The sequence below is a fragment of the Lepidochelys kempii genome, chromosome 6, assembly GCF_965140265.1.
Source record: "Lepidochelys kempii isolate rLepKem1 chromosome 6, rLepKem1.hap2, whole genome shotgun sequence".
Classification (NCBI taxonomy): domain Eukaryota; kingdom Metazoa; phylum Chordata; order Testudines; family Cheloniidae; genus Lepidochelys; species Lepidochelys kempii.
Window position 1 is genome coordinate 15,142,584 of NC_133261.1, and position 25,222 is coordinate 15,167,805.

Consider the following 25,222-nt stretch of genomic DNA (forward strand, 5'->3'; position numbering starts at 1 on the left):
CCTCCTGTTCTTTATACATATTTTAGAAATCACCCTGAGTTGGGAGGGCAAAATTCTTTGAAACCTCAAATTCTCAAAGGACAGGAAATCCTTTTCCTACCCATTCCTACTAGCTACACAGTCTCCCATTGCTGGACCTCTCTACAGTAACCATGAAATCCTGCTGTTCTGCCTCACAAGCAGCAAAGGCCCGTGGGATTGCACTTAGAGGGTTTCAGTTGTGCCACTATGACCACTCGATCCTCCCCCTCCGGAGTTCCTTAGGGTCAGAGAGAGGTTGGGTCCGTATTCAAGAGCTACGTGAACAACATGGTCTAAAATGCCAGCACCAGGGAAACACCAACCAGCTTTACATCATCTTTGCACCCCCCCCCCCCCCCATGCTGGTTGAGATGAACTCCCTAAATGAAGAGCAGCTGCTGAGGCCAAATCGAGGTCTGAGGAGATGGTGATTGGCAATGGAAGCACATTGAAGAACTCCCTATCTCCATAGCATCACTCTCCACTGAAAGCAGCTTGCTGCTGGATTGCTAAAATGAGCCATTACTTCCTTATTCACCTGGAATCCTTGCGGCTAACCCTGGCCCAGAGAAAAGGGTGCTTCCATCTATAGCTGCCCAGGAGACTGCATACCCCTGAAACAAAACCACTCCAATTGGTTCAGAACAGAGCGGCTGACGTACTCAACAATGCAGGGTGGCAGGGCCACCTGTCCCCAGGGATGTGATCTTTTCAGCTCTTGCTCTGCCAGTATGTACCCATATCATGTACAAATGGCAGCTTAGCGGAGATTGATCTGATTTCACATGTAGCTCTGGGTGCTGAACATATCAGCCCTGGCACTTTCTCAGGCTGCTCCTTTGGTAGGTAACTGATGCTTGCACTGAGATTCCATTAGGAACAACTTCATCATCCAGCCATTCCACTTCAGGTACAGAAAGAGGGGAGAGTGCCTAACTGCACCTGCTAAGCAGGATTGTCAGCACAGAGATGGGAGACCTCAAAGGTTAAGTTGGCTGCTATTAAGGGGAGCAGCATTGATGATTCAGGATATGTTCTTTCCTCTGAATCAGTAGCAAGAGCCCACACGTCCCCTTTTCCAAATGAGACGTGAAACAGAAGTGCAGACTTCTTGGTTGTTAAAACCTCCCTGGCACTTTTCACAAAAGTTGGCAAGTTCACAAGATGGTAACAGTGGGGTCCTGGTCAGGTTCTGCCTTGAAGATTCACATTGATTTGACAAGTCCTGCAATTTCCAGTGGAGATGTTCTTAACATCCTGCCGTAACTTTCAGTAGTGGTGCTATGCCCTGTTAAACAGCTCCCCCACTCCACTCCCAAGACTATGATCAAGACAGAGTATAACAAGGGACCATTATGATCAGCTAGTCTGCCCTCCTGCACAGTTTGGCCAGAGAATGGCACCTGGCAATTCCTGCACTGAGCCCATGTTTGGTTGAACTAGTGCATATTGTTTTAGGAAGATGTCCAATTCTGATTCAACAACAAAGAGATGGAGAATTCCCCCACAGCCCTCGGCTAGTGATTCCAATGGCTGATTACCCTCGTTTTTGAGGCACAAGTTTTTATTTTCAGTCAGAAAATGTCTAGCTTCAAGTGCCAGGTCTTGGATACTGCTATACTTTTGTCCACTAGATTAAAGAGCCCTCTATCAAAATCTTTTCTGCACCTCAGGCTTTAGAGGTAAGAGATATTTGCTGATAGCCTGTCTGGAAGGCACTTTGGGATGATGGAAAAAGCTCCAAGAGGCACAAGACCACCAAGTGGAAGGAAGCACTCTACTCTCCCCCAAGTATACAATTCATTTTTATTTACAATACCCTATAAAAATGTAAATTTAGAAACTTATTTTCATCAGAACCAAAAACAGGGAGGGAGGGAGGGGGAAAGCACAAAAAAGGAATAATATAATAAAAGAACGGTCCACTCGATTGGTTGTGAGGGAAATGGAGGGTGTGGGGTGGGGGGCGACTGTGGGTATGGAGAGTAGTTATGGGGAGGTGGTTTTGGTTGGAGGGGAGAATTCTTTGGGGAGAGGGATTAGGAGAAAGCAGCGGATTTAGGAGGGAGGGGCAGCTGGTTATTAATAGGGAGGAGTTTACTGGTTGTAGAATACCTACATGTGCAAATATTTTTGTTGTTAAAAGCAAAGTAAGATTAAAAACCCCACCACATTCCAAAAGGAGCAAAACAGCAGGATCTAGCAGTGGTTGGGTATGGAAAATTCATTCAGATTAGCGGCTCTATCCACTAGGGATCAAAGCCAGGCCCCTTGGTTATTGTCTTGGAGGGCTCTTGACAGCATGGGCCTGACCCAAGGGGCAGGTGTGAGAGAGAGGGGTGCAAAATGATTCTCAGGAAGACAAGGCAAGTGTGCAAAGATGTGTGTTCACTGTGTCACAGGACTAGGAGGGGTGACAGAGGGGAGCCCAGCTTGTGCAACTTCAGAAAGAATGAGAGGCCCAAGACAAGCTGGGACAGGAGAGCCCACCCTGTGCAGTATGAGGGGTGGGACCAAATCTCAGTGCTTGGATGGGGGTGGGGAGTAGCCAGCAGATTCTCACGTTTTAGCCAATGAGCAAAAATTGAAGAAAGAGACTGTCCCTCTGATCCTGTCATCTAAAAGTCACACCCTCCAAACATTTAGGAGACATTGGGCAACAGATGTCTCTCTAGGCCCCCAACTCCACCTTCCAGAGCACATGGGGATTCTCCCCACAACTAGTGGTCTCCCTGGCTATCTGGATTCTGCATTGACAGGGGGGCAGGAAGGAGGAGAGGGTGGGTTCCTCACCACTCCCTCAGTAGCCTGAATGTGGTAGGTGGGGGAAGACAGGGCTGTGTTGGGAGAAAGCAGCAGCTGTTGTGAAGATGCAGAGGGAAATGGGAACACAGCAAGGACATGCCGAATTGCAACCTAGCAGCGAAGGGTGGGAGGACAAACCAAACACACACCCAACCAAGTTCACAGAGCATAAGAGAGGTCTTCCATGCCAGATATCCAAGAGAAAAATCCCACAAGGCTTTGCTTCAGGGGAGCAACTGCCTCCCCTCCTCCACTGCAATCCTCTGGTGGTGGTGGTGGTGGCGGCGGCGGCGGCAAGGATGGCAGCCGGCATTGAGGACCTGTCAAGACCTCCTACCGTATCCCCTGCACTAACCTGGCAGGGCAGAGGAAACAAGAACAAGAGAGAGTTAGATAGCCGCAGTACTAGGGTGTGATGGAGATCGGTGTCCCCTCCTTGGCTGGAGCACATGCAGACATTCAAGCCTCATCTAACACCACTGAGATCCCCGCCACCTTCACTGGTCTTCATCGCTGCCTGTCCAGCATTGGCAATTCCCACTTTTCTGTTCTCCTAAAATCCCTGATGGTTTAACTGTGGAGAGCAGGGCTGAACTCCTGAATCTCCCCCTCCACACCCTTCTAACTCTACATATCTCCTGGTCACCTCTTCCCCAGCCATACTCCTTCCTCCCCACCCTCAAGCATCTGACATCCACCCAGCTCCAGACAACAGAGCCTGACTCCCTGTTCCTCACTTGCTGAGTGTCACTCAAATCCTCACTGCCACTGCACAACTCCCTGCCCCCCTCCCTGTTATTACACATGGGAAGCAGGACAGCAAACACAGCACTAAACCAGATGAGAAACAGGGACTTACTGCAACTTTGTCTCCAGCACGTTCAGCTTCTGCTGATCAACATAGCGAGAAAAAAGGGACAGCAGGTTAGAGGGGGTGGATACTGGCTTTGCCAGCGCTGCTTCAGGGATCCGCAGAAGCTCTCGGGTTGCCATGAACATCAGCTCCGTCCTGCCAAGGAGAAGGGCACAGATGAAGGTGTGAGTAGGTGGCAAGATGACAGAGCTTCCCTGCATCAACCCCAGGCAGGATTTAGCGGTCAAGGTGGATGACAAGAAGCACAGGAATGGGAGTTCTACTGATAGCCTAATTGGCTTCTCCTAAACCCAGCTAGATTCTGTGAGATGACCTCCTATCAGCAGATAGAGACTGGCAGTTTCAACAAGGTTTTGACGGTATATAGGGTCTGTTTCACTGAGGAATCCAGTTGTGACCAAATTGAAGACGCTCTGCAATAATTTATTAATTCTGTATGTTGACCTGGTTATTGGGATGTTTGCTATAGGACTATATTGGTTTAGTTTAAGAGAGAAGACAAGGCAAAACAAGCAGGAAGGAAACAGAATGGCTCCAGATAAGCCATTCCTCTGCAAACAACTGAGGGTCATTAAGAGACATCATCATGACCAGGAAGAGGCCCATGCACATGGCAGATCAAAAGGACTATAGCTATTTAGAAAGGGATTCTCTCAAGAAGGATAAGAGAGGTAAAGAGGGAAAGTTGCTCAGGGGAACCAGACTAAGCTGTGGTCTACACTACAGAGTGAGGTCCACACAAGGCAGCTCATGTTGACCTAACTAAGAGTCCACACTAAAATTTTGCTCCCGCCAACATAATTTGTCTGCTATAACAACTTAATAACTCCCCCTCCATGAGCAGCATAGAATCAATGTGAATGAAAAAGAAAAGGAAATTTATTTGAGCATGAGCTTTCGTGAGCTACAGCTTTTACCAGCAGGAGAGTGAGTTTGGGGGGGGGGGGGGGGGGGGGGAGATAAGCTATTACCAGCAGGACAGTGGGGTGGGAGGAGGTATTGTTTCATGGTCTCTGTGTGTATATAATGTCTTCTGCAGTTTCCACGGTATGCATCCGATGAAGTGAGCTGTAGCTCACGAAAGCTTATGCTCAAATAAATTGGTTAGTCTCTAAGGTGCCACAAGTACTCCTTTTCTTTTTGCAAATACAGACTAACACGGCTGTTACTCTGAAATGTGAATGAAGTTAGGTTGACACAGCATCAGTGTAGACACTGTCTTGCTTACATTGGCTGTTGCTGGCTTTCAGGAGCCATCTTCAATCGGTGCAAGTGCTCCTGGCGAGGACGTGCACCGCCGACACAAGTAGCAAAGATGTGGACGCACACAAGCGATGCAATTACTGCAAGCTTTGTTCCTCCTGTTAAAATCTCCTCCTGTTAACTTTGGCTTAAGGAAGCTTGATGGTCAGTTTATTCACCTCTAGTCAGATGCCCCCAAGACAAGAAACTGCAAGTGTCCAAAGCAGCTGGACCTGCTGGGTTAGCACAGCGGATACACAGTGTGCTATAGCCCAGGGCCTAGTCTAAGCATGGAAGAAGGGTGACATTCTACCCCAAGACATGTAAAACGCACTCAACGAGACCAGAAAGAAACTTTTTGCCATGTAGCCATTAATGAAACCAAAGCCAAACAAAAAGTGAAAGAGGGTAAGTGTCAAGAAGCAGGAAGGAAGCACCATCATGTGACAGTGAAACCCTAAGCAATGGTTCCTACTAGAAAAAGCTCAAAAAGCCTCCACCAACTTGGCTGAAATGCCACTGGGAGACTGTTTGAGAAGTAGCAATCACTCAGTCATGCTCCCATATGAGGATCCAATAGGGTATGCAGGCCACAGTTCAGTTCCCAGAGACAGCTTAGCTGGCCTATAAGAAGTCAGCTAATGAATAGTGGCTGACTCTGAAGAACTCTAGGAATCATCTGAGTCCAGACTGGTCACCACTTTGGCCACACCCAGTGCCTTAACAATTGACCACCAATCTCTCATTTCCAGACTGAACCCCAGGGGCTGGTGGGTGGGTGAAGCCCTTTATAGATAAGGCCAGAAGGGACTAGGAGATCATAGAATCATAGAATATCAGGGTTGGAAGGGACCCCAGAAGGTCATCTAGTCCAACCCCCTGCTCAAAGCAGGACCAATTCCTAGTTAAATCATCCCAGCCAGGGCTTTGTCAAGCCTGACCTTAAAAACCTCTAAGGAAGGAGATTCTACCACCTCCCTAGGTAACGCATTCCAGTGTTTCACTACCCTCTTAGTGAAAAAGTTTTTCCTAATATCCAATCTAAACCTCCCCCACTGCAACTTGAGACCATTACTCCTCGTTCTGTCATCTGCTACCATTGAGAACAGTCTAGAGCCATCCTCTTTGGAACCCCCTTTCAGGTAGTTGAAAGCAGCTATCAAATCCCCCCTCATTCTTCTCTTCTGCAGGCTAAACAATCCCAGCTCCCTCAGCCTCTCCTCATAACTCATGTGTTCCAGTCCCCTAATCATTTTTGTTGCCCTTCGCTGGACTCTCTCCAATTTATCCACATCCTTCTTGAAGTGTGGGGCCCAAAACTGGACACAGTACTCCAGATGAGGCCTCACCAATGTCGAATAGAGGGGAACGATCACGTCCCTCGATCTGCTCGCTATGCCCCTACTTATACATCCCAAAATGCCATTGGCCTTCTTGGCAACAAGGGCACACTGCTGACTCATAGCCAGCTTCTCGTCCACTGTCACCCCTAGGTCCTTTTCCGCAGAACTGCTGCCTAGCCATTCGGTCCCTTGTCTGTAGCTGTGCATTGGGTTCTTCTGTCCTAAGTGCAGGACCCTGCACTTATCCTTATTGAACCTCATCAGATTCCTTTTGGCCCAATCTTCCAATTGGTCTAGGTCCCTCTGTATCCTATCCCTCCCCTCCAGCGTATCTACCACTCCTCCCAGTTTAGTATCATCCGCAAATTTGCTGAGAGTGCAATCCACACCATCCTCCAGATCATTTATGAAGATATTGAATAAAACCGGCCCCAGGACCGACCCTTGGGGCACTCCACTTGATACCGGCTGCCAACTAGACATGGAGCCATTGATCACTACCCGTTGAGCCCGACAATCTAGCCAGCTTTCTACCCACCTTATAGTGCATTCATCCAGCCCATACTTCCTTAACTTGCTGACAAGAATACTATGGGAGACCGTGTCAAAAGCTTTGCTAAAGTCAAGAAACAATACATCCACTGCTTTCCCTTCATCCACAGAACCAGTAATCTCATCATAAAAGGCGATTAGATTAGTCAGGCATGACCTTCCCTTGGTGAATCCATGCTGGCTGTTCCTGATCACTTTCCTCTCATGCAAGTGCTTCAGGATTGATTCTTTGAGGACCTGCTCCATGATTTTTCCAGGGACTGAGGTGAGGCTGACTGGCCTGTAGTTCCCAGGATCTTCCTTCTTCCCTTTTTTAAAGATTGGCACTACATTAGCCTTTTTCCAGTCATCCGGGACTTCCCCGGTTCGCCACGAGTTTTCAAAGATAATGGCCAGTGGCTCTGCAATCACAGCCGCCAATTCCTTCAGCACTCTCGGATGCAACTCGTCCGGCCCCATGGACTTGTGCACGTCCAGCTTTTCTAAATAGTCCCTAACCGCCTCTATCTCCACAGAGGGCTGGCCATCTCTTCCGCATTTTGTGATGCCCAGCGCAGCAGTCTGAGAGCTGACCTTGTTAGTGAAAACAGAGGCAAAAAAAGCATTGAGTACATTAGCTTTTTCCACATCCTCTGTCACTAGGTTGCCTCCCTCATTCAGTAAGGGGCCCACACATTCCTTGGCTTTCTTCTTGTTGCCAACATACCTGAAGAAACCCTTCTTGTTACTCTTGACATCTCTGGCTAGCTGCAGCTCCAGGTGCGATTTGGCCCTCCTGATAACATTCCTACATGCCCGAGCAATATTTTTATACTCTTCCCTGGTCATATGTCCAACCTTCCACTTCTTGTAAGCTTCTTTTTTATGTTTAAGATCCGCTAGGATTTCACCATTAAGCCAAGCTGGTCGCCTGCCATATTTACTATTCTTTCGACTCATCGGGATGGTTTGTCCCTGTAACCTCAACAGGGATTCCTTGAAATACAGCCAGCTCTCCTGGACTCCTTTCCCCTTCAAGTTAGTCCCCCAGGGGATCCTGGCCATCCGTTCCCTAGTCTGATCATCTAGTCTGACCTCCTGCATAACACAAACCAAAAAATGTCACCCAGTTACCCCTGTACTGAGCTCAGTAACTTGTGTTTGGCTAAAGCATCTTCCAGAAAGGTCTTCCGTCTTGATTTGAAGACAGACATCAAGAGATGGAGAATCCACCACTTCCCTGGGTCATCTGTTACAATGGTTAATCACTGGCACTGTTAAAAATTGTGACTTAAGTTGAATTTTTCTGGCTTTAACTTCTAGCCACAGGTTCTTGTTCTGCCTTTCTCCACTAGATGACAGACTCCTGTAACACCCAGTATCTTCTCCCCTTGAAGGTGCAGATACACTGTAATCAAGTCACCTCTTGAACTTTTTTGGATTGAAGTAAGCAGATTCCACTCCTCAGGTGTCTCACTATCAGGCATTTTCTCCAGTTCTTTGTGGTTCTTCTTAGCACTCTCTAATTTTTCAACATCCTTTTTACAAATGTGGATATCAGAAGAGCAGAAAGTGTTCCACTATCTGTCTCACCAATGCCTTATAAAGATGGAAAAATCACCTCCCGGCTGTTTCTATATCCAAGAATCATATTAGCCCGTTTTGCTCCTGCATCACACTAGAAGCTCATGTTCAGTTGTTTTCCCTCTATGAAATTAAATCCTTTTCAGCCATTGGAGTCCCATGTTTCAGGCGGAGACTGCATTCAGCAAAACTATGCACCGTCACTGGGGTGCCTCTGTGGCTCTCTGGACTCTAATGCAGAACATTCCCCTGGCGGCCAGGAAGTGTCCCCCTTCCTAGGAGGAAGTTAGACTCCTTCAGTGGGGCTCACCTTCTCCACAACTAACTCCAAAGAAGGCCCAGAAAGAACCACTGAATATCAGTTCCTGGATACACAGGAGCTTTGTAGTAACAGACATCAGCAAGACACCAATAAGAAGCCTGGAATTACTGTAGCAGGCTGCCAACTCACAGCGTGATCCCTCCTCCAGCTGGAGAGTTGTGGGTTCTGTTCCAATTCCTAATCTTATGCTCTGACTACTAGACCAAACCGCATCTGTTGTTAGGAGGCCATATTACTCAGTGTCTACATTGATCCAGGGTATGCTCTGCTCACCACTGGTCAACATGCATTGTCAGCAAATTGGGGGGGACGCAGCTAAGGGATGCAGCTGGAACTCACCACTGGTTGTCCTGCATTAGCTCCGTAGCAGCACTGGAATTCTGCAATTCCTCCCCACGACTCAGGACCAAGTACAGCAGGGACAGGCCAAACTGCAGAGAGAGAAGTAGTAAGACAGCGTGTGGATGGAGGAGGGGACGATTGTGGGCCTGACCCACAGCAGGCAGACTCTTCTCTCTTCCTGGTGCTGCTATACGACCACAGTTCCCACTCCTAGGTCTGAAGCCTTCACTTCCCCTTTTCTGGCCTCTGCTCATGGCCCTCTGACTTTCCCTGTGCCCATTGACTGCAGCCAGTATCTGCGAGACCTACTCCAGCACAGGCACTGTTTCCAGAGCCCAACAGTCTCATTTATTATTTGTATTACCACAGCACCTGGGAGCCCTAATAATAGACCAGGACCCCTATATACAAGATTTAGTAATAACAGAGAGGGAAAAGTCAGATTAAGACACAAACCATCTGCCTAGCATGTTTAGCCTTAGACGGTGCAAGAGCGACACTGGGTAGGACTGGAAATGTGAGGTGTTGCTTTGCTACAACAGCATGTCTTCTTTCCCTTCAGCTTTTTGGACATGTGCTTCTTGGTTTCCTGTCTGTAATAGCCCCATTATACTTTTCTGGTTCCTTTGCTGTGCTGGGTTTATCAAAGCAGACACTCCCATTGCCCAGAAGCAGCCTATTCCCAGATTCAGCAAGGATTGTACAGCCCCTGCGTTGAATTACAATTCCCATAGCACTGTTCCTCCTTTGCAGCACACTGCCCCAGAACAGCATGCTGCTCCCAAACCTGCCCAGCACCCTTTGTGCCAGCCAGCACCATCATGCTTTGGCACATTAATTGCCTTGGTTGGAGAGCCACTAGAATCTGTTTAGCATGCTTTTGGAGGTGCTGAGCTTATATAATTCCAGGATTCATTCTTTTACATTAATTCTCCTCTGGATCCAAATGAATCCTAAAGAAAGTAACTGATATGTTGCAGGCCCCAGGAGTGCTATACAGCCTTATCTACCATTAAAGCAAAAGCAGTGAAGACCAGAGAAACAGACCCTACTGTGAGGACGAGATGCACAAGGAGAAAGACTCCTATCATCTGCACGTCTAACTGGTGGTACTTCTAAGGTGTCTTTCACTCCGATATGCAATTCTCAGCTCATTTAAAGCTACTCACCCCGCAGCTGGCTGTGCAGTGCAAGGAGAGGGGAGATAATGGAAGTGCTCTGCAGGAAGATTTTACTCCCTTTCCCCAAGTCAGTCCCATTCCTTTAGCGCCTTGCTCATCCACCCCTGTTGCTGCAATTCAACGCAGGAGACTTCAGTGCCAGTTAGCTCAACGCTACCTCTCCTGCCAAGGAAACTGCTGGTCAGAAAGGGCGGCCTCTCAACGAGTTGTTGGCCTGTCCCTGGGTTCAGGAATCACATTTATGGGGGTTCCACACCGCCTGGGTGGAGAAGGGGACCAGCTCTCTCGTTCTCCTATTGGGTGGGGGGTGTTTGGACTAATGAGGGTACCCTCCAGTTAAAAATAGAAAGGACAGACTCAAGGGAAGTGTCTCTAGCATCTCTCACGTTCTGAGGGTACCAGATGGGTCTATACCCTAATTGGGTCCCAGCAGTGAAGGGACTGAGTAGGCAGATGCTGCAGCCTCTCACAGTGCTCAGCAATAGCTCAGGCATAGGCACCTTGTTCTGGAGCACAGCTGCGAGGTGCAGGTTGGCAGGTGCTGGCGCCGTGGCGCTCTGAGGTAGGTTCGCTAGCTGCTGCAGAAGGCTGGTGACCGTCCCCGACGGAAGATGATAGAGAACGAGAGAGAACGGCCTCAACAGGCACAGCAGCACCTGAGGGAGAGAAGAGCAACATGAGTCACAGACACCTGACTAGGCAGGCAGCTCCCCACACTCCAGGAGGGGCCATCGGACCGAATCCAGGTATCATTTCCTATTGGTGAGCAGGGCAAGGGCTCTCAAGGGCGTTCCCTTTTTGAGTAAATCCAGTTATCCAGGTGACACAGAGTGGAGATGCTTAACAAAACAGGAGAGAGAAAAGACAGGCAGGAACTGAAGGGAAAGTAATAATGGGATGTTTGCCTGCATGGAATGAAGTGACAGCATCACCTCCAGGATGAGACAGGGATGGCTACATATTATTAAGTTCTCCCACCCAATCCTGTCTATGTAGATTGTCTCCATTTGAAGAAAGGAGCTGTCTATGTGTTTGTGCAGCACCCAGCACAATAGGGCCCCAATCACACCAAAGGCTTCTACATGCTGCTGCTGCAATACAAAAGGAGTCATGCTACTAATATTCCCTCATTCCATTTGTTGCTGACGTTTTGTTCTGAGGCAGCCTCAGAAAAAGAGTTGGTTCAGTATGGGTTTGGGTCAACGTCCAGGGAGGATTCTTATTTTATCCGATTCTGATTTATTTCCTGATCTTTGTTCTTTGCACTGAAGCCTGGCCTCTGAATCTTTCAGCGGGTTATAGCACAGCACGCGCCCTCAATACCTGATCCTGCTAGCACTCTGAAATGCACCTCACATACAGCGTGGCTAACGTTACTCCAAGACCTGTTTTTTTTGACAGTTCCAGACGTTTGAGTGCTTGTAAATGCAACACTGAAGTTAAAGTTTGAGATCTTTTCATTTCCCTTTTTAAAAAAATCAGCAAAAAAACAAACAGCTGGCCTCACTGGTGATTTCACTCTGGTCTCTATTACTTTATTAAAGCCCTGTACTATTATTAATTCCATAGGGTTTCAACCAGGTACCTGGAAATTGAGACTCCCTCTAGCCCCTCAGAAAGGGTATCAAGTGATATTATGTATTTACTCTCCGTCACAGCCACATAAACAACAAACTCCAAGATCAAACTGTGAACTTTGCATAAGTAGAAGTGAATTTTCAATTCCACTACTTTCCATGTGTCCTGTAAAACAGCTGACACTTCTTCAGAGGGTGGAAAAAACTCTGGCCTTTTAAGTTCAGCCATTTTTGAGAATCTCTCCATATTAAACTGTATTTTAAAAGAAAATGAAGATTGGAATAATGCCTTTTTCGTTTATTTAAAAAAAAAGTCTGAAGAAGGTCTGAAAGACTTCTTGTTTACTTTTAAAAAAATTTTCCAGCTCGTCTTTTTACCTTAGAAATATTGGTCTTTCCTGTTTCTGCTAGATGTCTCCTTAGAAGACTAGAAAACTGAAGTGGGAGTGCTCTCATTCCTCAGTTGAGGGAATGAGGGTGTTGAGTCTTTCAAAAACTTCTCTCTCTCTCAATTATTTGACAAGTGTTTGCATTGATTAAAACAAAATGCTCAGTTTAACAAAAATTCTTTCCCTCTTCCTTGATACTGAGGATTATTATCTGTATCATGGTAGCACAGAGGTCATTGTGCTAGGAGATGTATAAACATAAAAACAGGATGATTGCTGCCCAAAAGACCTTCCAGTTATGTCATAACCCTACTAGTTCTCTATAGTCCATAGAGTTTTCCAGAAAAAGACAGGACCAACAAACCTAACAGTGCTAATGTAATACAAATAATAGTCAGGCTGCCTGTACACATCACAAAGCAGTAACCAAGGAAACGAGTCCACCACCATCCCTCCTTCCCCCATCATCTCCTTTAAAGCAAGAAGAGGTAAATAGTTATTAGGGTTGGTCTATACTTCAAAGTTAGACCAGTTTCACTACGTTGCTCAGGGCTGTGAAAAATGTCATGCTCTGTGTGACATTGATAAGCCAGCCTAAGGCCTGGCATAGGCACTGCTAGGTCAATGGAAGAATTCTTTCATTACCTCAGTTCCCACCTCTAAGCTCTCACTGATTAATTACAGCACAGAAGAACCCCTTCTGTTGCCACAGTAAGTGTCATAGTAAGGTTTCAGAGTAACAGCCGTGTTAGTCTGTATTCGCAAAAAGAAAAGGAGGACTTGTGGCACCTTAGAGACTAACCAATTTATTTGAGCATGAGCTTTCGTGAGCTATGAAGTGAGCTGTAGCTCACGCTCAAATAAATTGATTAGTCTCTAAGGTGCCACAAGTACTCCTTTTCTTTTTGTCATAGTAAGTGACAACACCATACCTATGTTGCTGTATTGTTTCTAGTATAGACATAGCCTATTTCTTTCCCTACTTTCTTAGGCTAACTGTCTGAATGGACTTTTCTCAAGCTTTCACTTTCTAGCTTTGGGCAATCATGGCCAGTTTCAATCTAGAGGGAGAATTTCTTGGAGTTAAGTGTGTGATGAAAATGGGCGCACAATGGACATCTACATATCTAACTGGACCATCCTGTCCAAGGATCTCAAAGCACTTTCCCAAAAATTAAATATTAAATCCTCACAAACCCATATGAGGCCAGGAATACTACATATAGACCAGTCAGTTATTACCCCCATTCATGGAGTTGCAGATATGCAAAGCAAACTTCCCCATGTTCACACAGTGAGCCAGAGAGTGAAGGTATGAGTTCAGATTCTCAGTCCCCTACTCTGATCGTTGGACAACGCTACCTCTGAGATGCAGAGACACACAACTCATACCAACAACCTGAGGGGGAAGTTATTTTTGCCACAGCCTCCTTGGTTACCTCATCCTGAGCATCCTTCTTGATCAGGAAGGGCAGGTTTCTGGCTGTTGCCATGAGTATGTCGGCCGCTTGCTCCGTGGACAGAAAGGGCAGGATCCGGGCAACCATACGCTTCCCTTTCCGGATACACATGATTTGCACAAAGTGGTCGTCACTCGGCCTGCCAAGAGAACGTTCGGACTGTCAATAGCCAGATATAGGAATGACCCCCTAGTTCACAGTGGGTATATGCAAGGGACTCACAGGAAATCCCACACCCCTGTAACATGGGCCTGCATTTAATTGTGACCTCTCCCCAGCCAGAAAGGACACCTTCCCAAAAGCATCACTGATCTGGCCTGAAGGGAAGCACATGGAGGAGAGGGGGAGAAAGAAAAAAGAAAAAAAAAAAGTCATCACACAAAGCTTCTTCCTGCCTTCAAGCTTCCTTTCAGTAGATTATAATAACGGGCAAAATAATGACAGCTGTAGCTAAAGTCGCATAACAGCTTCCATGCTGAGTCCTCCCTGTATGTGTTAGCTGCTCATCATTTACAAGGCTGAAGTTTTCCAGGCTTGGGGAGAAGTGAACTTTGTTTTTTGTAAGGGAGGCAGGAGAAGAGAACCATACTGCCCTGTTACAGAGCTAGTTACAGCTGGGAAGCAACCAAGGGGGGAAAACTTTTCAATGGTTTGCTAGGAGTTATAACTCAGCCTGGGCCCATGCAGCACCGCAACTGCCCCCACACCCCTGGCCCACAGCACCACCCCAATCCCCCTGCACCCAGGGCCCGTGCAGCACTGCCCCCCGCCCCACCCCCCTGCACCCAGGGCCCGTGCAGCACTGCCCCCCGCCCCACCCCCCTGCACCCAGGGCCCGTGCAGCATCACCCCTCCATGCCCATGAAATACATGTCTAACTTCTCTGCATAGGAAAAGCTTTGCTCACTATCCCCAAACACTAAAGGTGCAGGCCCCACGGCAATAAAATCCTTGATCTGAGGGCTGCCATGGTCACACTTTCCTCCTCAGCCCAGGCCTGTTGGTCTCCTCCCTAGTTTCTCCCATGTTTCCTGGGAGAGAACCGGACCCACATATGAACTGGGGAAGAGGCCTTATTCCAGGCAGGACTGGGCACAAGCCTCCCCAAGTGTCTCGGTCTCTTCCTACTCCACCTTTCCAACTGAAGGGGGGCAGCACCCAAAGGAGAGTTCCCTTGCTGTTTCAGTGAGCCTGTTACTAGAACGGGGGCGGCCCCACACATGTGGATATGGGGAATGGACTGTAGACATTCACCCCATCCCAAAGCAAATGAGAGAAGAATTCCAGTCCTCTACCTTCTGTACACATGGGTGGGGCAACAAGTCTGGGGGTGGCACAGATTTGTGCAGTAGCAGACTCACGTTCCTCACCTCTCTTGGCCGGGCATTTTCCCCCTCAGATTGTCATACATGTCACAGATCTTCTGCTTTCTCTCCTCCATCAGGGCTGGCCGCTCCCCCTCCAGGCTCAGGAGGTAGCGCCTCTCATAGTCTTCCACATCCAGGAGGAGGCTGTATGTCTGCATGACACGCAGCCGGATCAGAGCCAGCCACAGGTACCCCCGCTATCCCCCACAGCTAGTCAGGACAGGAAGCCGCTGCCTTCCGAGTGGACTCGGAACCAGAGAGTGCTGCTGGATCAGCAAGCCCTGTAGAGAGTGGGTACAGCAAGGGCAGCAGCAAGCTGCCAGTGTGCCTCAGCCCCAGCCTAGAGAAGCCACCATTCTCTCCTTGGCTGGCTGCTGAAGCAGGCAATGAAGAGGGAAGGTTTTCCATTGTTTATTATGAGCTTTGATTAGAGCAAGAAATAAGGCAGTGCCTGACTCAGCGCAGGGATCTGGGAAGGGGGTGTGTAGGGAATCACTTTTCCCATGGCTTACTGGGAACATATCCCCAGCCCCAAGGGGTAGCCGCTGCACGTGGGTTTGGTAGCTCCCTTGGAGCACTGGCTTGGTTCACTCTTGCTGTGGAGCAAAGATGGGGAGGGACAGATCAATGGTTTGAGCATTGGCTTACTAAACCCCGGGTTGAGAGTTCAATCCTTGAGGGGGCCATTTAGGGATCTGGGGCAAAAATTGTGTATTGGTCCTGCTTTGAGCAGGGGGTTGGACTAGATGACCTCCTGAGGTCCCGTCCAACCCTGATATTCTGATTCTAGCGGGGGGGGGGGGGGGGACCTCATCTCACACTCACCTTCTCAATGGTGACAAGGGTCTGACGTCTCTTGTCTCGAACCTGCTTCTCCTTCGTCTCCTAGGGAAAGAGAGCAAGGCGGGCCCAGGTGGAGCACAGAACAAAAAACAGTGTCAGAAAGGAGAGGATGGGGAGTGGAGTGAGCGAAGAGAGGAGGACCAAACCCCGGGTAGAAAGAAAGAGCCCAGACTACGCAGGGCAGCCATGTCTGCTGTTACTCACATCGTCCTCACTGCGGGAGGTCACCACCGCGTCAATCATTTTCCGGGGGTTATTTACACTGGAGACTGTGAGCTTCCCCAGCGAGCCCTCAAACTGCACTGCAAGGACAGAGGAATGTGGATGGAGTCATTGCCCCAAGCCTCTGCTCCTCTATCTACCCCAGAGAAATCTTACACTCAGTCTCCTCCAGCTTCACCCTGCCTCCACATCAATGCCCCAGAGAACCTTGATCTCTCCCTGTCCTCCCCAAGGAATCCCTGCAGCTGTCCCCAATGCCAGCCGTCTCCAGATCGAGTCGACAGCGGTTCTTCTGCCTCCAGCCCCATGACAGGTAACCATTAAAAGAGCACTACGGTTAGGGAATGAGATACTATTTCACGACCAATACGTCACCACAGGTCTGTCAATTCCCTATTGGCCCATGTACCCCCCTACCTTTCCCCAACCCAGGATGCGGTTTGAGGGAGGGGACATTTACCTGGCTTGTAGGTATGCTCTAACTTGGCCACCTGGGGTGTGATGAGTTTAGTACGTTCTTTCTTGGGGCCATCGCCGTGCATCTCCTCTGCCGCTGACACTTTCTCCAGCTTCTGGAAGTAATTCTGAGACAAAAGGGAGGAGGAGGAGGTGGTGGTGGTTAGGATCCCAGCACAGAGAGACCAGGGGCAGCTTGGCCCCCAGAACCAATGTGCCATCACACAAGGTCCCGCAGCTGATAGGGCTGACAAGCCAGCCTGAGTGGATGAAGACAGTGTAGGGGCACAGGTGTAGGGGGTGAAGGGGGAGTGTTGAAGCAGTTACAAAGCCAGCTAACAGCATCATACTGGGAGCTCAGCTGCAGCCACCCTCCCAGCAGTCACTTATTGGGTGGGTGCAGGTATTGCAGACAGGGGATTAGCACACAAGGCCAGCAGCCCCTGGGACAGCCAAGCTCATCCCTAGGTGGAAGCTAGGTTAGGATGGCTCAATTAGTGAGTGCAAAGCATTTACCTGATAGTAGAAGTCATCCAGGTAAGGGTCAGTGCTTTGCAACTGCATCATCTGGATCTTTGATACCCAGTCCTTTTCCCGCTGCAACATGAGATTGGCATAGGGGTCCTTCCGCAGCTGCTCCTGATGGCTGTTCCGGTGGCCCACTCGGTCCCCTGCCGAGCCATTCAGACTACGGTGCTGGCTGGTGGGAGGATCCATAAAAATTCAGAAGATACAGAAAGGGCACAGTGGAGAGGACACATTGATAATGGCCTGCACTGCAGGATGGCTCTTGAGAGGCCACGCCCGACTGTGGGGAGCATGAACTCCTAGGAGACCCCCAAGGGGGTGTGTGTGAGATACCCTCTTTCTCTGGCACTAGAACCCAGGTGAATCTTCTCTTCCCGCAGTGGAGTTCATTACCCCCCCCCCCCCCCCCGAATGCAGGTGATTCCAGTACTCACTTCCTGTTCTGCTGCTGTCTCTGATGTAAGAGCCGCCGATGCTGCGGGTGAAGGTGAGTTGTATCTGGTCTGAACATCTGAGGGTGAGGCCTAAAGAAGAGAGTTGTAACCTCAGGTCTGTCATCTCTGGAGAAAGTCAACAGAGACTCTCAAACTCGGTGCGGTGAGCTCAATGATGGGAGACAGAGGATAAGTGTCGTACCTTAGGTTCTGCAAGTGGGACCCAGGACATGGGGGGTGCTGCTGCTGGGATGGGGGTGGCGCAGGGGGCGGTGGCGCTCCAAAAAAGGCACGGAACCCACTGGCTGGAGACATCATCTGCCCAACTCTGCCTTGAAGCAACTTGGGGTTCATGGATGTGAGGGGGCTGCCAACGAGTCCAGAGACACGAGCAAACTGGCTGGGAGACATTCGTCCAGCCTGCAGAGATGAGGGTGAAGGGGCGGTGGGGGGAGAGAGACCACCACAAACATTACCACTGTGACAGAGAGAGTGGGACAGACAAGACTGAGTGGCACAGCTCTAGTCATCCGGGGAGCAGGCAATGGGAACCACCACCAACTGTCTGAGAAGGAGCAGCACAGAGAGAGCCATGCAAAGGCAGAATAGACGACACAGACACCAGAGGACAATGCAGCGCACACAAGATGCTGTTGAGGAAAGACTGAGAACAAGAGGGAATAGTCAGAGCTTTACCTGTGCTCCTCCTAGAAGCTGCGCTCTCTGAAGGTGGGTGAAAACGGGAGTGACGCTGGGAGGGAACGGGTGGCCCAGCAGGGAGGAATTCTGGGGAAAGAAAATGGAAGAGCAAAAAGGAAACACTAATTCTAAACAAAGAACCAATCAACCCAACATGGACATTCAGCAGGTGCATGCTCCAGATACATTCGGATCAGAGAGAAAACGAGAGACCACAGTTACACCCAGATCAGTGACAGGGAGGCCAAGAGATAGGCACATGAGCTTCCAGCACGTGGGATACACCCGGGCCTGAGAGGAACGGGGAAAAGGAAAGAGGTGCTGAGATACAGAAAGGGGGATCTCTAGTCGACACATGGAGGTCAGAACATTGAACACCAGATGATTCCCCTTTAAGAAAAAGTTAGTTTAGACCCAGAAGCCTGGATCTGTGGAAGGGAATGGCATTACAGGAGGGATCAGAGGACAAGTGTGATGGTTATGGGAAAGGACTTCAGGATTATTGAGACAGAGTAAGAGGCTCGGGGTGAAGTTGATGGAAAACAGACTTTTGGGATGATAGAAGGGACAGTTATTGGGGCCGGGGGACCTAGAGAGTGAGGGGTCAGGCTGGGAATACACAGAGCATGAGACACTCCGTACCGGGACATTGCAGAGCTGGTTTGGAGACATCCTCTCGCTGTAGGGGGAAGGATAACGCTGTTGCATCGGGGCCCGGATGTGAACAGGCTTCGGACACAGGATCTATCAGGAGGGGGAAACCAAAACAAGGGAACTAGTCTTAGTCCTAGAAACTAGCTTCCCCTTTCCTTGCCAACATCTGCCAGGCAGCTCCTCCCACAGAGTTATCAGACCAGCCTGCAGTGTGCCATATGGTAGAGCCCCTCCACCTCCCCGAATTCCCCCATCTTGTGGTAGGGGGGGAACCCCCCAGTACACAGAGCAGCAGCAGCATCTTCAGACTGTTTCTTCTGGAGGAGACTCTGGCTGGATAGCATCTGGTTTCAGGCAGCAATGCCACGTCCCTCCCCGTCTGCCAATTGCTGGCATGTGAAAGCAGCGTATGAAGGAGGATCATGTAGGCTCCAGGCACAGTAGTGGCACCTAAAGGACAGAGCGGCTAAGGGGACAAGCCTACCCACCCTACCATTAATCTCTTCTCCACCTATCAGCATCCAGGCACGCACTCAGCTGTGTTGCTACTCTAAAGATTGTGTGGTGGCAAAAGCTAGTGGCAGGCTCCCTTAAGCTGCCCTAAAAATTTCAGGGTCTTCACCTTCTGGGGTCTCTCTCTCCCATTTCTACCCTGCTTCTTCCTGGAAACACCACCCTTTCCTGAAACCATGGTGACCAGATCCACCTCCTGCCAGAGAAATGTGAGGGGCAGAGGTACCTGCTGGTTGAAGTTGGGCACGGTGGCCTGCTTTGGTGGGGTGCCGATGGGGACAGCCCTGACAGGGGGGCTTCCAATGACTGGGGAGGACGAACGCCTGGGCAGTGCCCGCTCCGAGAGGTCCCGCTCATCCTCCTGGCCCTGTGGTGGTCTCTGAGGCAGAGCATATTCCAGCACAGACACCGAGGGCACCTCCTGCACACGGGAGGAGGGGAAAAAACAGCCAGTGGTTAGCTACTTTGAATTGTGTGTAGTTTACCAGCTTGCCAGTGGCAAGCCCAGCACGCACTGAGGCTCAGTGAGAACAGAAAGAAAAGGATTACTTGTGGCACCTTAGAGACTAACCAATTTATTTGAGCATGAGCTTTCGTGAGCTACAGCTCACTTCATCAGATGTTCATCAGATGTTCATCAGATCACATCATCACATCTGATGAAGTGAGCTGTAGCTCACGAAAGCTCATGCTCAAATAAATTGGTTAGTCTCTAAGGTGCCACAAGTAATCCTTTTCTTTTTGCGAATACAGACTAACACGGCTGTTCCTCTGAAACCAGTGAGAACAGAGGCACTCGCGGCACAGCTACAGCAAGGAAATCTGCCTAATGAGAAACAGGGGGAGGATGGTCAGGAAAGCAAATGCTCTCTGGGGAGCTTCAATGTGTCACCTGCAGCTATAATCTAGTGGGCAGGAGTCCTGGCCTAGAGTATGAAACCCTACGCTGGACTGAGTTCTATCTGGGATTCTGCCAAGGATTCACTGCAAAGCAAAGAACAAGTCACCACATCTGTCACTAGCAAGCTCTGCAAAGTACTGAGAGACTCAGGGAGAACAGAACTGTGTGCTACGTATTATTGTTCCATCTGCTGCCTTTCATGGCAATAGAGACATTGTTGATACTTTTTAGCCTGACTAGCCCTGCAGAGCCAGCCCAGATGCAGACGAATTAGTTGGACTCTATTCTGGTTCAAGCAGCAGCATTCTTAGCCAAGTTGTGATGGCAGATTCTTTTATCTTGAGGAGTTCACATCAACTTAACTACTCCTGTAACATCTCTCAAATGGGACAGGGTTACTGGGGATAATACACAAGCAGGAAACAACCCAGCTTGGCTCGCAGATCCAAGATGAAATTGGCAGAGCTGGCAGCTAAAAGACTTTCTCGTGAATAGATCACGTTTGATCTAGAGTCAGCAAGAAGCAAGTGCTGGCCCACCCTCCACAATACTATCTTAGAGTCACTTTACAGAGCAAAATGGCTCTTCAGGAGTAAATAAAGTCTCATACTTCAGGGTCTAAGCTGGCTTTCACAGAACTCAAGAAGGAATCGCCCACCTGGCATGGGGTGCAATACAATAAGCTAAGAAGTACATTATGGAAAACTGCAATTTTCTCTGATGCATCTGCAACCAGCACCCCCGGGCAACAGCCTCATCTGAGTAATAGGAGGCAGCACACCAGACCAAAAGGGCTGGTGGCCTGATTCAGTGCAATGGGACACAGAACTGGCAAATCTTATGCTCCTGGAGATGGCAAAAGCTTCTGCTCTGCACTGGAAAGGGATTCCTGAGATGGGAGGAAAATGGCTCCACGAAAGACTCTGAGCTCCCTTTGCAGGATTAATAATGAGACAGGACACGGCACCTGAGTGAGAAGCGGTCCTCGGATGCGCCTCAGAACTGCAGATCCATCCCAGATGCTGGAGTTGAGGCCTCCTGGCTGCTGTAAAAGAGAGTATGATGAACTATCATGGAGAGGGCTCTCCTGTCTTTCCATCCATTCCATGAAGCCAGGCTCTGCCCCCCCCCCCCACAAATATTGCACTCACCTGCATTGGAGGCTGGGTTTGCACAGCCTGCATGATGGCTGGATCTTCGAGCTCGTTCTCGATGACCAGCTTGCTCAGCCTCTCAGCCAGGTTCTCCTCATGGTGCCCCAGCAGGTCCATCTCATCACTGACCGCCCCATCTTCCAGCTCTCTAGCTGTCGCAGGCTTGTCTTCCAGTTCTGCGAGCCGCTCATGTGCCTCCTGCCAGTCGTCATCTGCAAAGGAACCACAGAAAGGAAGCAGGGCTGGTACCTTAGTGCCACTTATTTATTCCACAGACAATTACATTTCCCAGGCACCACTGGACTGGAACAGCAGGGAAAGCTGGGGCTCAGGACTGAGGGACATCAGCAAAGCTATGGGTGGAGCAACCCGGAACTGGAGCTGCAGGGTGGGGTGGCTAAGGGCAGGACTGAAGGGATTTCCATTCAGATATGGCATTCCCTGAAGGAGAGCTGGGGACAGAGAGGAGGAAAGGGGAGTGAATGGGAGATGCAGCTCTCACCAATAGCACCAGCTCCAAACGTGTCGTCATTGAACTGGTCGATATCTTCATCCTCCTCGCCCAGGGTCTGAAAGGCATCTTCATCTTCATCCAGAGGACACTCCTCCAGGGACTTGGAAAGGAGCAAAGAGAGAACAATGAGCAGGCCTTCAGATATGCCAGTTTTAGTTGCCCTCCCAGCATCACTAGTGTGGGCTCCTCTCAGTCACCTCATGCCCAAAGCTGGGGCGCCGAGTTTGTCTGTCTGAACCCATTCCTGGAGATTGTCTCATTTCCCTATACCAGCACATCACAAATGTGGCCCTTCAGAGGAAAAAGAGAGACATCACCTCCAGCACACACTAAATGTAACTCCTCAGACAAGGCATGTCATCCCTTAGCAAGTGTGTCCCAGGACACCCCCACACATCCAAATTGCACCCATGACCATCAGACAAGGTACTTCTGCCCAAGCATAGACTAAGGCATCACTCACCTCCCACATACCCATTACACACACCTTCTTTACTAAGCATGCCTCCTTAGATGAGGCAATGCCACCCCACATATAAACATCCCATTTCAAGCACACCTCCTCTGACAGCATGAGCGGAAGGACAATAGTCCAGTGATTAGGGAGCCAGTCTGGGATCAATTTCCCTGCTCTGCTACTATAACATCTTGGGCAAGTCACTTAGTCTCTCGGGGCCTGTTCACCATCTGTGCAAAGGGGATAATAGCATAGCCCTGCCTCACACAGGTGCTACAAGGATAAATACACTAAAGATTGTGAGAGTGATGGGAGCCAGATAAATACAAGGGATAGAAGGAACCTTCTTCCCCTACCCACCCACGACAGACCAAGCACACCCCATAGTCCTCCCATGCACCCTCCTCAAACAAGCGTGCCCCTTGCCTGAGCTCCCAAACTCGTAATGGCTACCCCATCCATACCTTCCATTCAATCACGTTCTCCCTCAAGCTGTTCCACTCTCAGGACCCCACCAGCCAGGCACATAACTCTTCAAATAACATAGCATGTAACAGAATAAAATCGACCATCATCAAGCCCAATCTGATGGGCCAACATCCTGGGCATCCTCCCGAACTAATGTCTGATCCCAACCTGGTGCACCCATATCCAGAGTAGCCATCTGAATCTAGTTCTGGGGCACACATACCCCACATGCACACTATACTCAGAAAGGCTGCCCCTGGGCCCGTATCCTGGTAGTTCCTGCTCCGAGAGACATGTCCCCGCCATATCCTATATCTACCTCCCTAAGAAAGGAGCCACAGATCAAATCCGGGATGTGCTGTGGCTCATACCCTACATGGCATCCCCAGCCTATACCACAGAGTCTCTGACTCCAGCCCACGCTCTGTGCAGCTCCATCTAATAGAGGCAGCCTCAGCCAGTCCGACATGCTGCCCCCTTCTGAGAGATTCCCCAGCCTACATCCTTTACATTTAACTTCAGAGCCTCCTACTCCATGTGTGTGCCCCCCAACCCTAGCCTGCAGAGCCCATATACCAAGCAGTCACCTTAGCCAAGCATTCCAAGCACCAGCCTGCTAAGTGCATACCTAGCTCTGCCCCTCTGAAACAGCCTCCATCGCCAAACAGCTCCTGCGCAGGGAGGCCTCCTGGGCACCCACTGAGTGTGACCTTCTCAGCCACTCACCCCCACTCCAAGGGGGGAGGGCGTCCCCCTCAGACAAGCATCCCACAGTCCCCAGCCTGAGAGAGAGAACTCCCTACCCCACATCCCTTTCTGACCCATGCCCTTGGCATTCCCTTACCCTCTCCACATACACAGAACCCCCATTGTCACATACTGACCATGCACCCTGCAACAGAGGCTCCTCTGGACCTGTAGCCCATCGCCCCCACAACTAAACCCATCCCTAAGTCATGCCTCCTGCACACCCCTCCCTACAAAGATCCTCCAGCCCATACTTCCCCAAAAATTCCTCCCATCCCATGCCTCCCAGAGACCCCCTAGCACTCCATGCCCCCCAAACACCGAGCTTATGCACCCCCCCAGTCACACACCCTGAACCCCTTCCCCCCATGACACACACATGCCAGCCTATACCCTCCCCAGCACATCCCCCCCACCTATGCCCCCCGCAACACACCCCCCAGCCCATGTCCCCCCACACTTCCCCTGCCCGTACCCCCCGAACCCTGCACCCCCCCAGACACCCTCCCGGCCCATACCCCCCCAACCTTGCACCCCCTCTGACTCCCCCCAACCCGAGCCCGCCCAGACACACACCCAGCCCCTGCCCCCAAAACCCTGTGCCCCTGCGAGCCCTATGCCACCCGACAGACACCCGGGCCCCTACCCGAGAACTCTGTGTCCCGCAGACACACACCACGGCCCCATCTCCCCTAAAGACATACCCCACCCCATGCCCCACACAAAGGCCCCCCTCCGGCCCGTACCTCCCCAGACCCCCCTCCGGCCCGAGCCCCGCCAGCACCTCGTGCCCCCCCAGCCCGTGTCCGCCACACCCCCCGTGACCGAGGAGGAAGTTGGGGCTCTGGGCGGGGGTAGAAGTGACCAAGGGACTGAGGTCAGGAGTCAGAGGTCAAAGGTCGCAGCCTGCGCGGCCCCCTCACCTGGTAGCGGAACATGGTGAGCGGCGCGGAGACTCCCACCGCCAGGGAGGCCCAGCGCGGCCCCCGCTCCGGCTCCGAGCCCCCGCCCCCCGATACGCGCCCGTCGCGTCGCGTCAAGGGACACGCACATGACGTCATCGCGCAAGCCCCCCCATCCGTGGGGCCTGAAAGACCCGGTGCGCAGGCGCAATACGTCTAGCGGCCCCGCCCCTGCCATTAAAGAAACAGCGCCTGGGGGGGTGTCTTAAAGGGACAGTGTCTCATTCCCTTCCTGTGGCCTCTTAAAGGGCCCGTGTCTCTTTCCTCTCCCATTTCCGGAGCACTGAGGGCTGGGGGAGGCCTCCCTACTGACAGGCCCAGCTTTACAACGCCACTGCTTTGCCCCAGCTCTGTGGGCAGCCTCACCAGCTGGGGCACAAAACCTCCACAAGACCGGGGCGGGCACCAGAGCCCTGCTCCCCCGAAGGGCAGAGCTGCCCGGCCAAGGGCCCTGGGTCCCATCGTCCACCCCTGGGCTGGGGTCCCTGTGGGGGCCGCTGGGCACTGCCAGGAGGCCTCGCACCCTGGGGACCCCCACCCTGTGCCACGCTCCCCTGCCGCTCTGCTGCAGCATGGGCAGAGTTCACGCACCCCAAGCCCTTCGCTCAGTTACCCCACCCCAAGGTTACTTC

At 50.6% G+C, this 25,222-nt stretch overlaps 1 protein-coding gene across 5 annotated transcripts; it reads right to left on the reverse strand.

The window, feature by feature from the left end:
• Positions 1-1,971: 1,971 nt before the first annotated feature.
• On the reverse strand, positions 1,972-24,663 carry PATL1 (PAT1 homolog 1, processing body mRNA decay factor). Of its 5 annotated transcripts, none has more exons than XM_073346867.1 (19): positions 24,552-24,663; positions 21,945-22,056; positions 21,440-21,654; positions 21,256-21,333; positions 19,614-19,808; positions 18,863-18,964; positions 18,218-18,307; positions 17,724-17,941; positions 17,522-17,611; positions 17,076-17,259; positions 16,564-16,687; positions 16,086-16,183; positions 15,864-15,923; positions 15,042-15,190; positions 13,651-13,810; positions 10,746-10,901; positions 9,062-9,153; positions 3,686-3,835; positions 1,972-3,181 (listed from the first exon to the last, which is right to left on the reverse strand). In XM_073346867.1, exons 1-19 carry the CDS (start codon positions 24,564-24,566, stop codon positions 3,160-3,162), a joined length of 2,310 nt encoding a protein of 769 aa, XP_073202968.1. In that variant the 5' UTR covers positions 24,567-24,663; the 3' UTR covers positions 1,972-3,159. The 5 variants fall into 5 exon arrangements, with proteins under 5 accessions (XP_073202968.1, XP_073202966.1, XP_073202965.1 ...); XM_073346865.1 differs by lacking the exon at positions 24,552-24,663 and adding an exon at positions 22,154-22,246 and having other exon boundaries at positions 21,256-21,330; XM_073346864.1 differs by lacking the exon at positions 24,552-24,663 and adding an exon at positions 22,154-22,245.
• Positions 24,664-25,222: the final 559 nt, after the last annotated feature.

Bases quoted from the DNA above. Each gene is read 5' to 3' on its own strand.
- PATL1 (XM_073346864.1), bottom strand. From the start codon at position 22,234: ATGTGCTGGTATAGGGAAATGAGACAATCTCCAGGAATGGGTTCAGAC. The intron at 17,612-17,723 runs GTACGACACTTA...TCTCTTCTTTAG, and splicing joins TCCCACTTGCAGAACCTAAG to GCCTCACCCTCAGATGTTCA. The intron at 13,811-15,041 runs GTGAGGAACGTG...TTCTCTTGGCAG, and splicing joins AAAATGCCCGGCCAAGAGAG to GCCGAGTGACGACCACTTTG.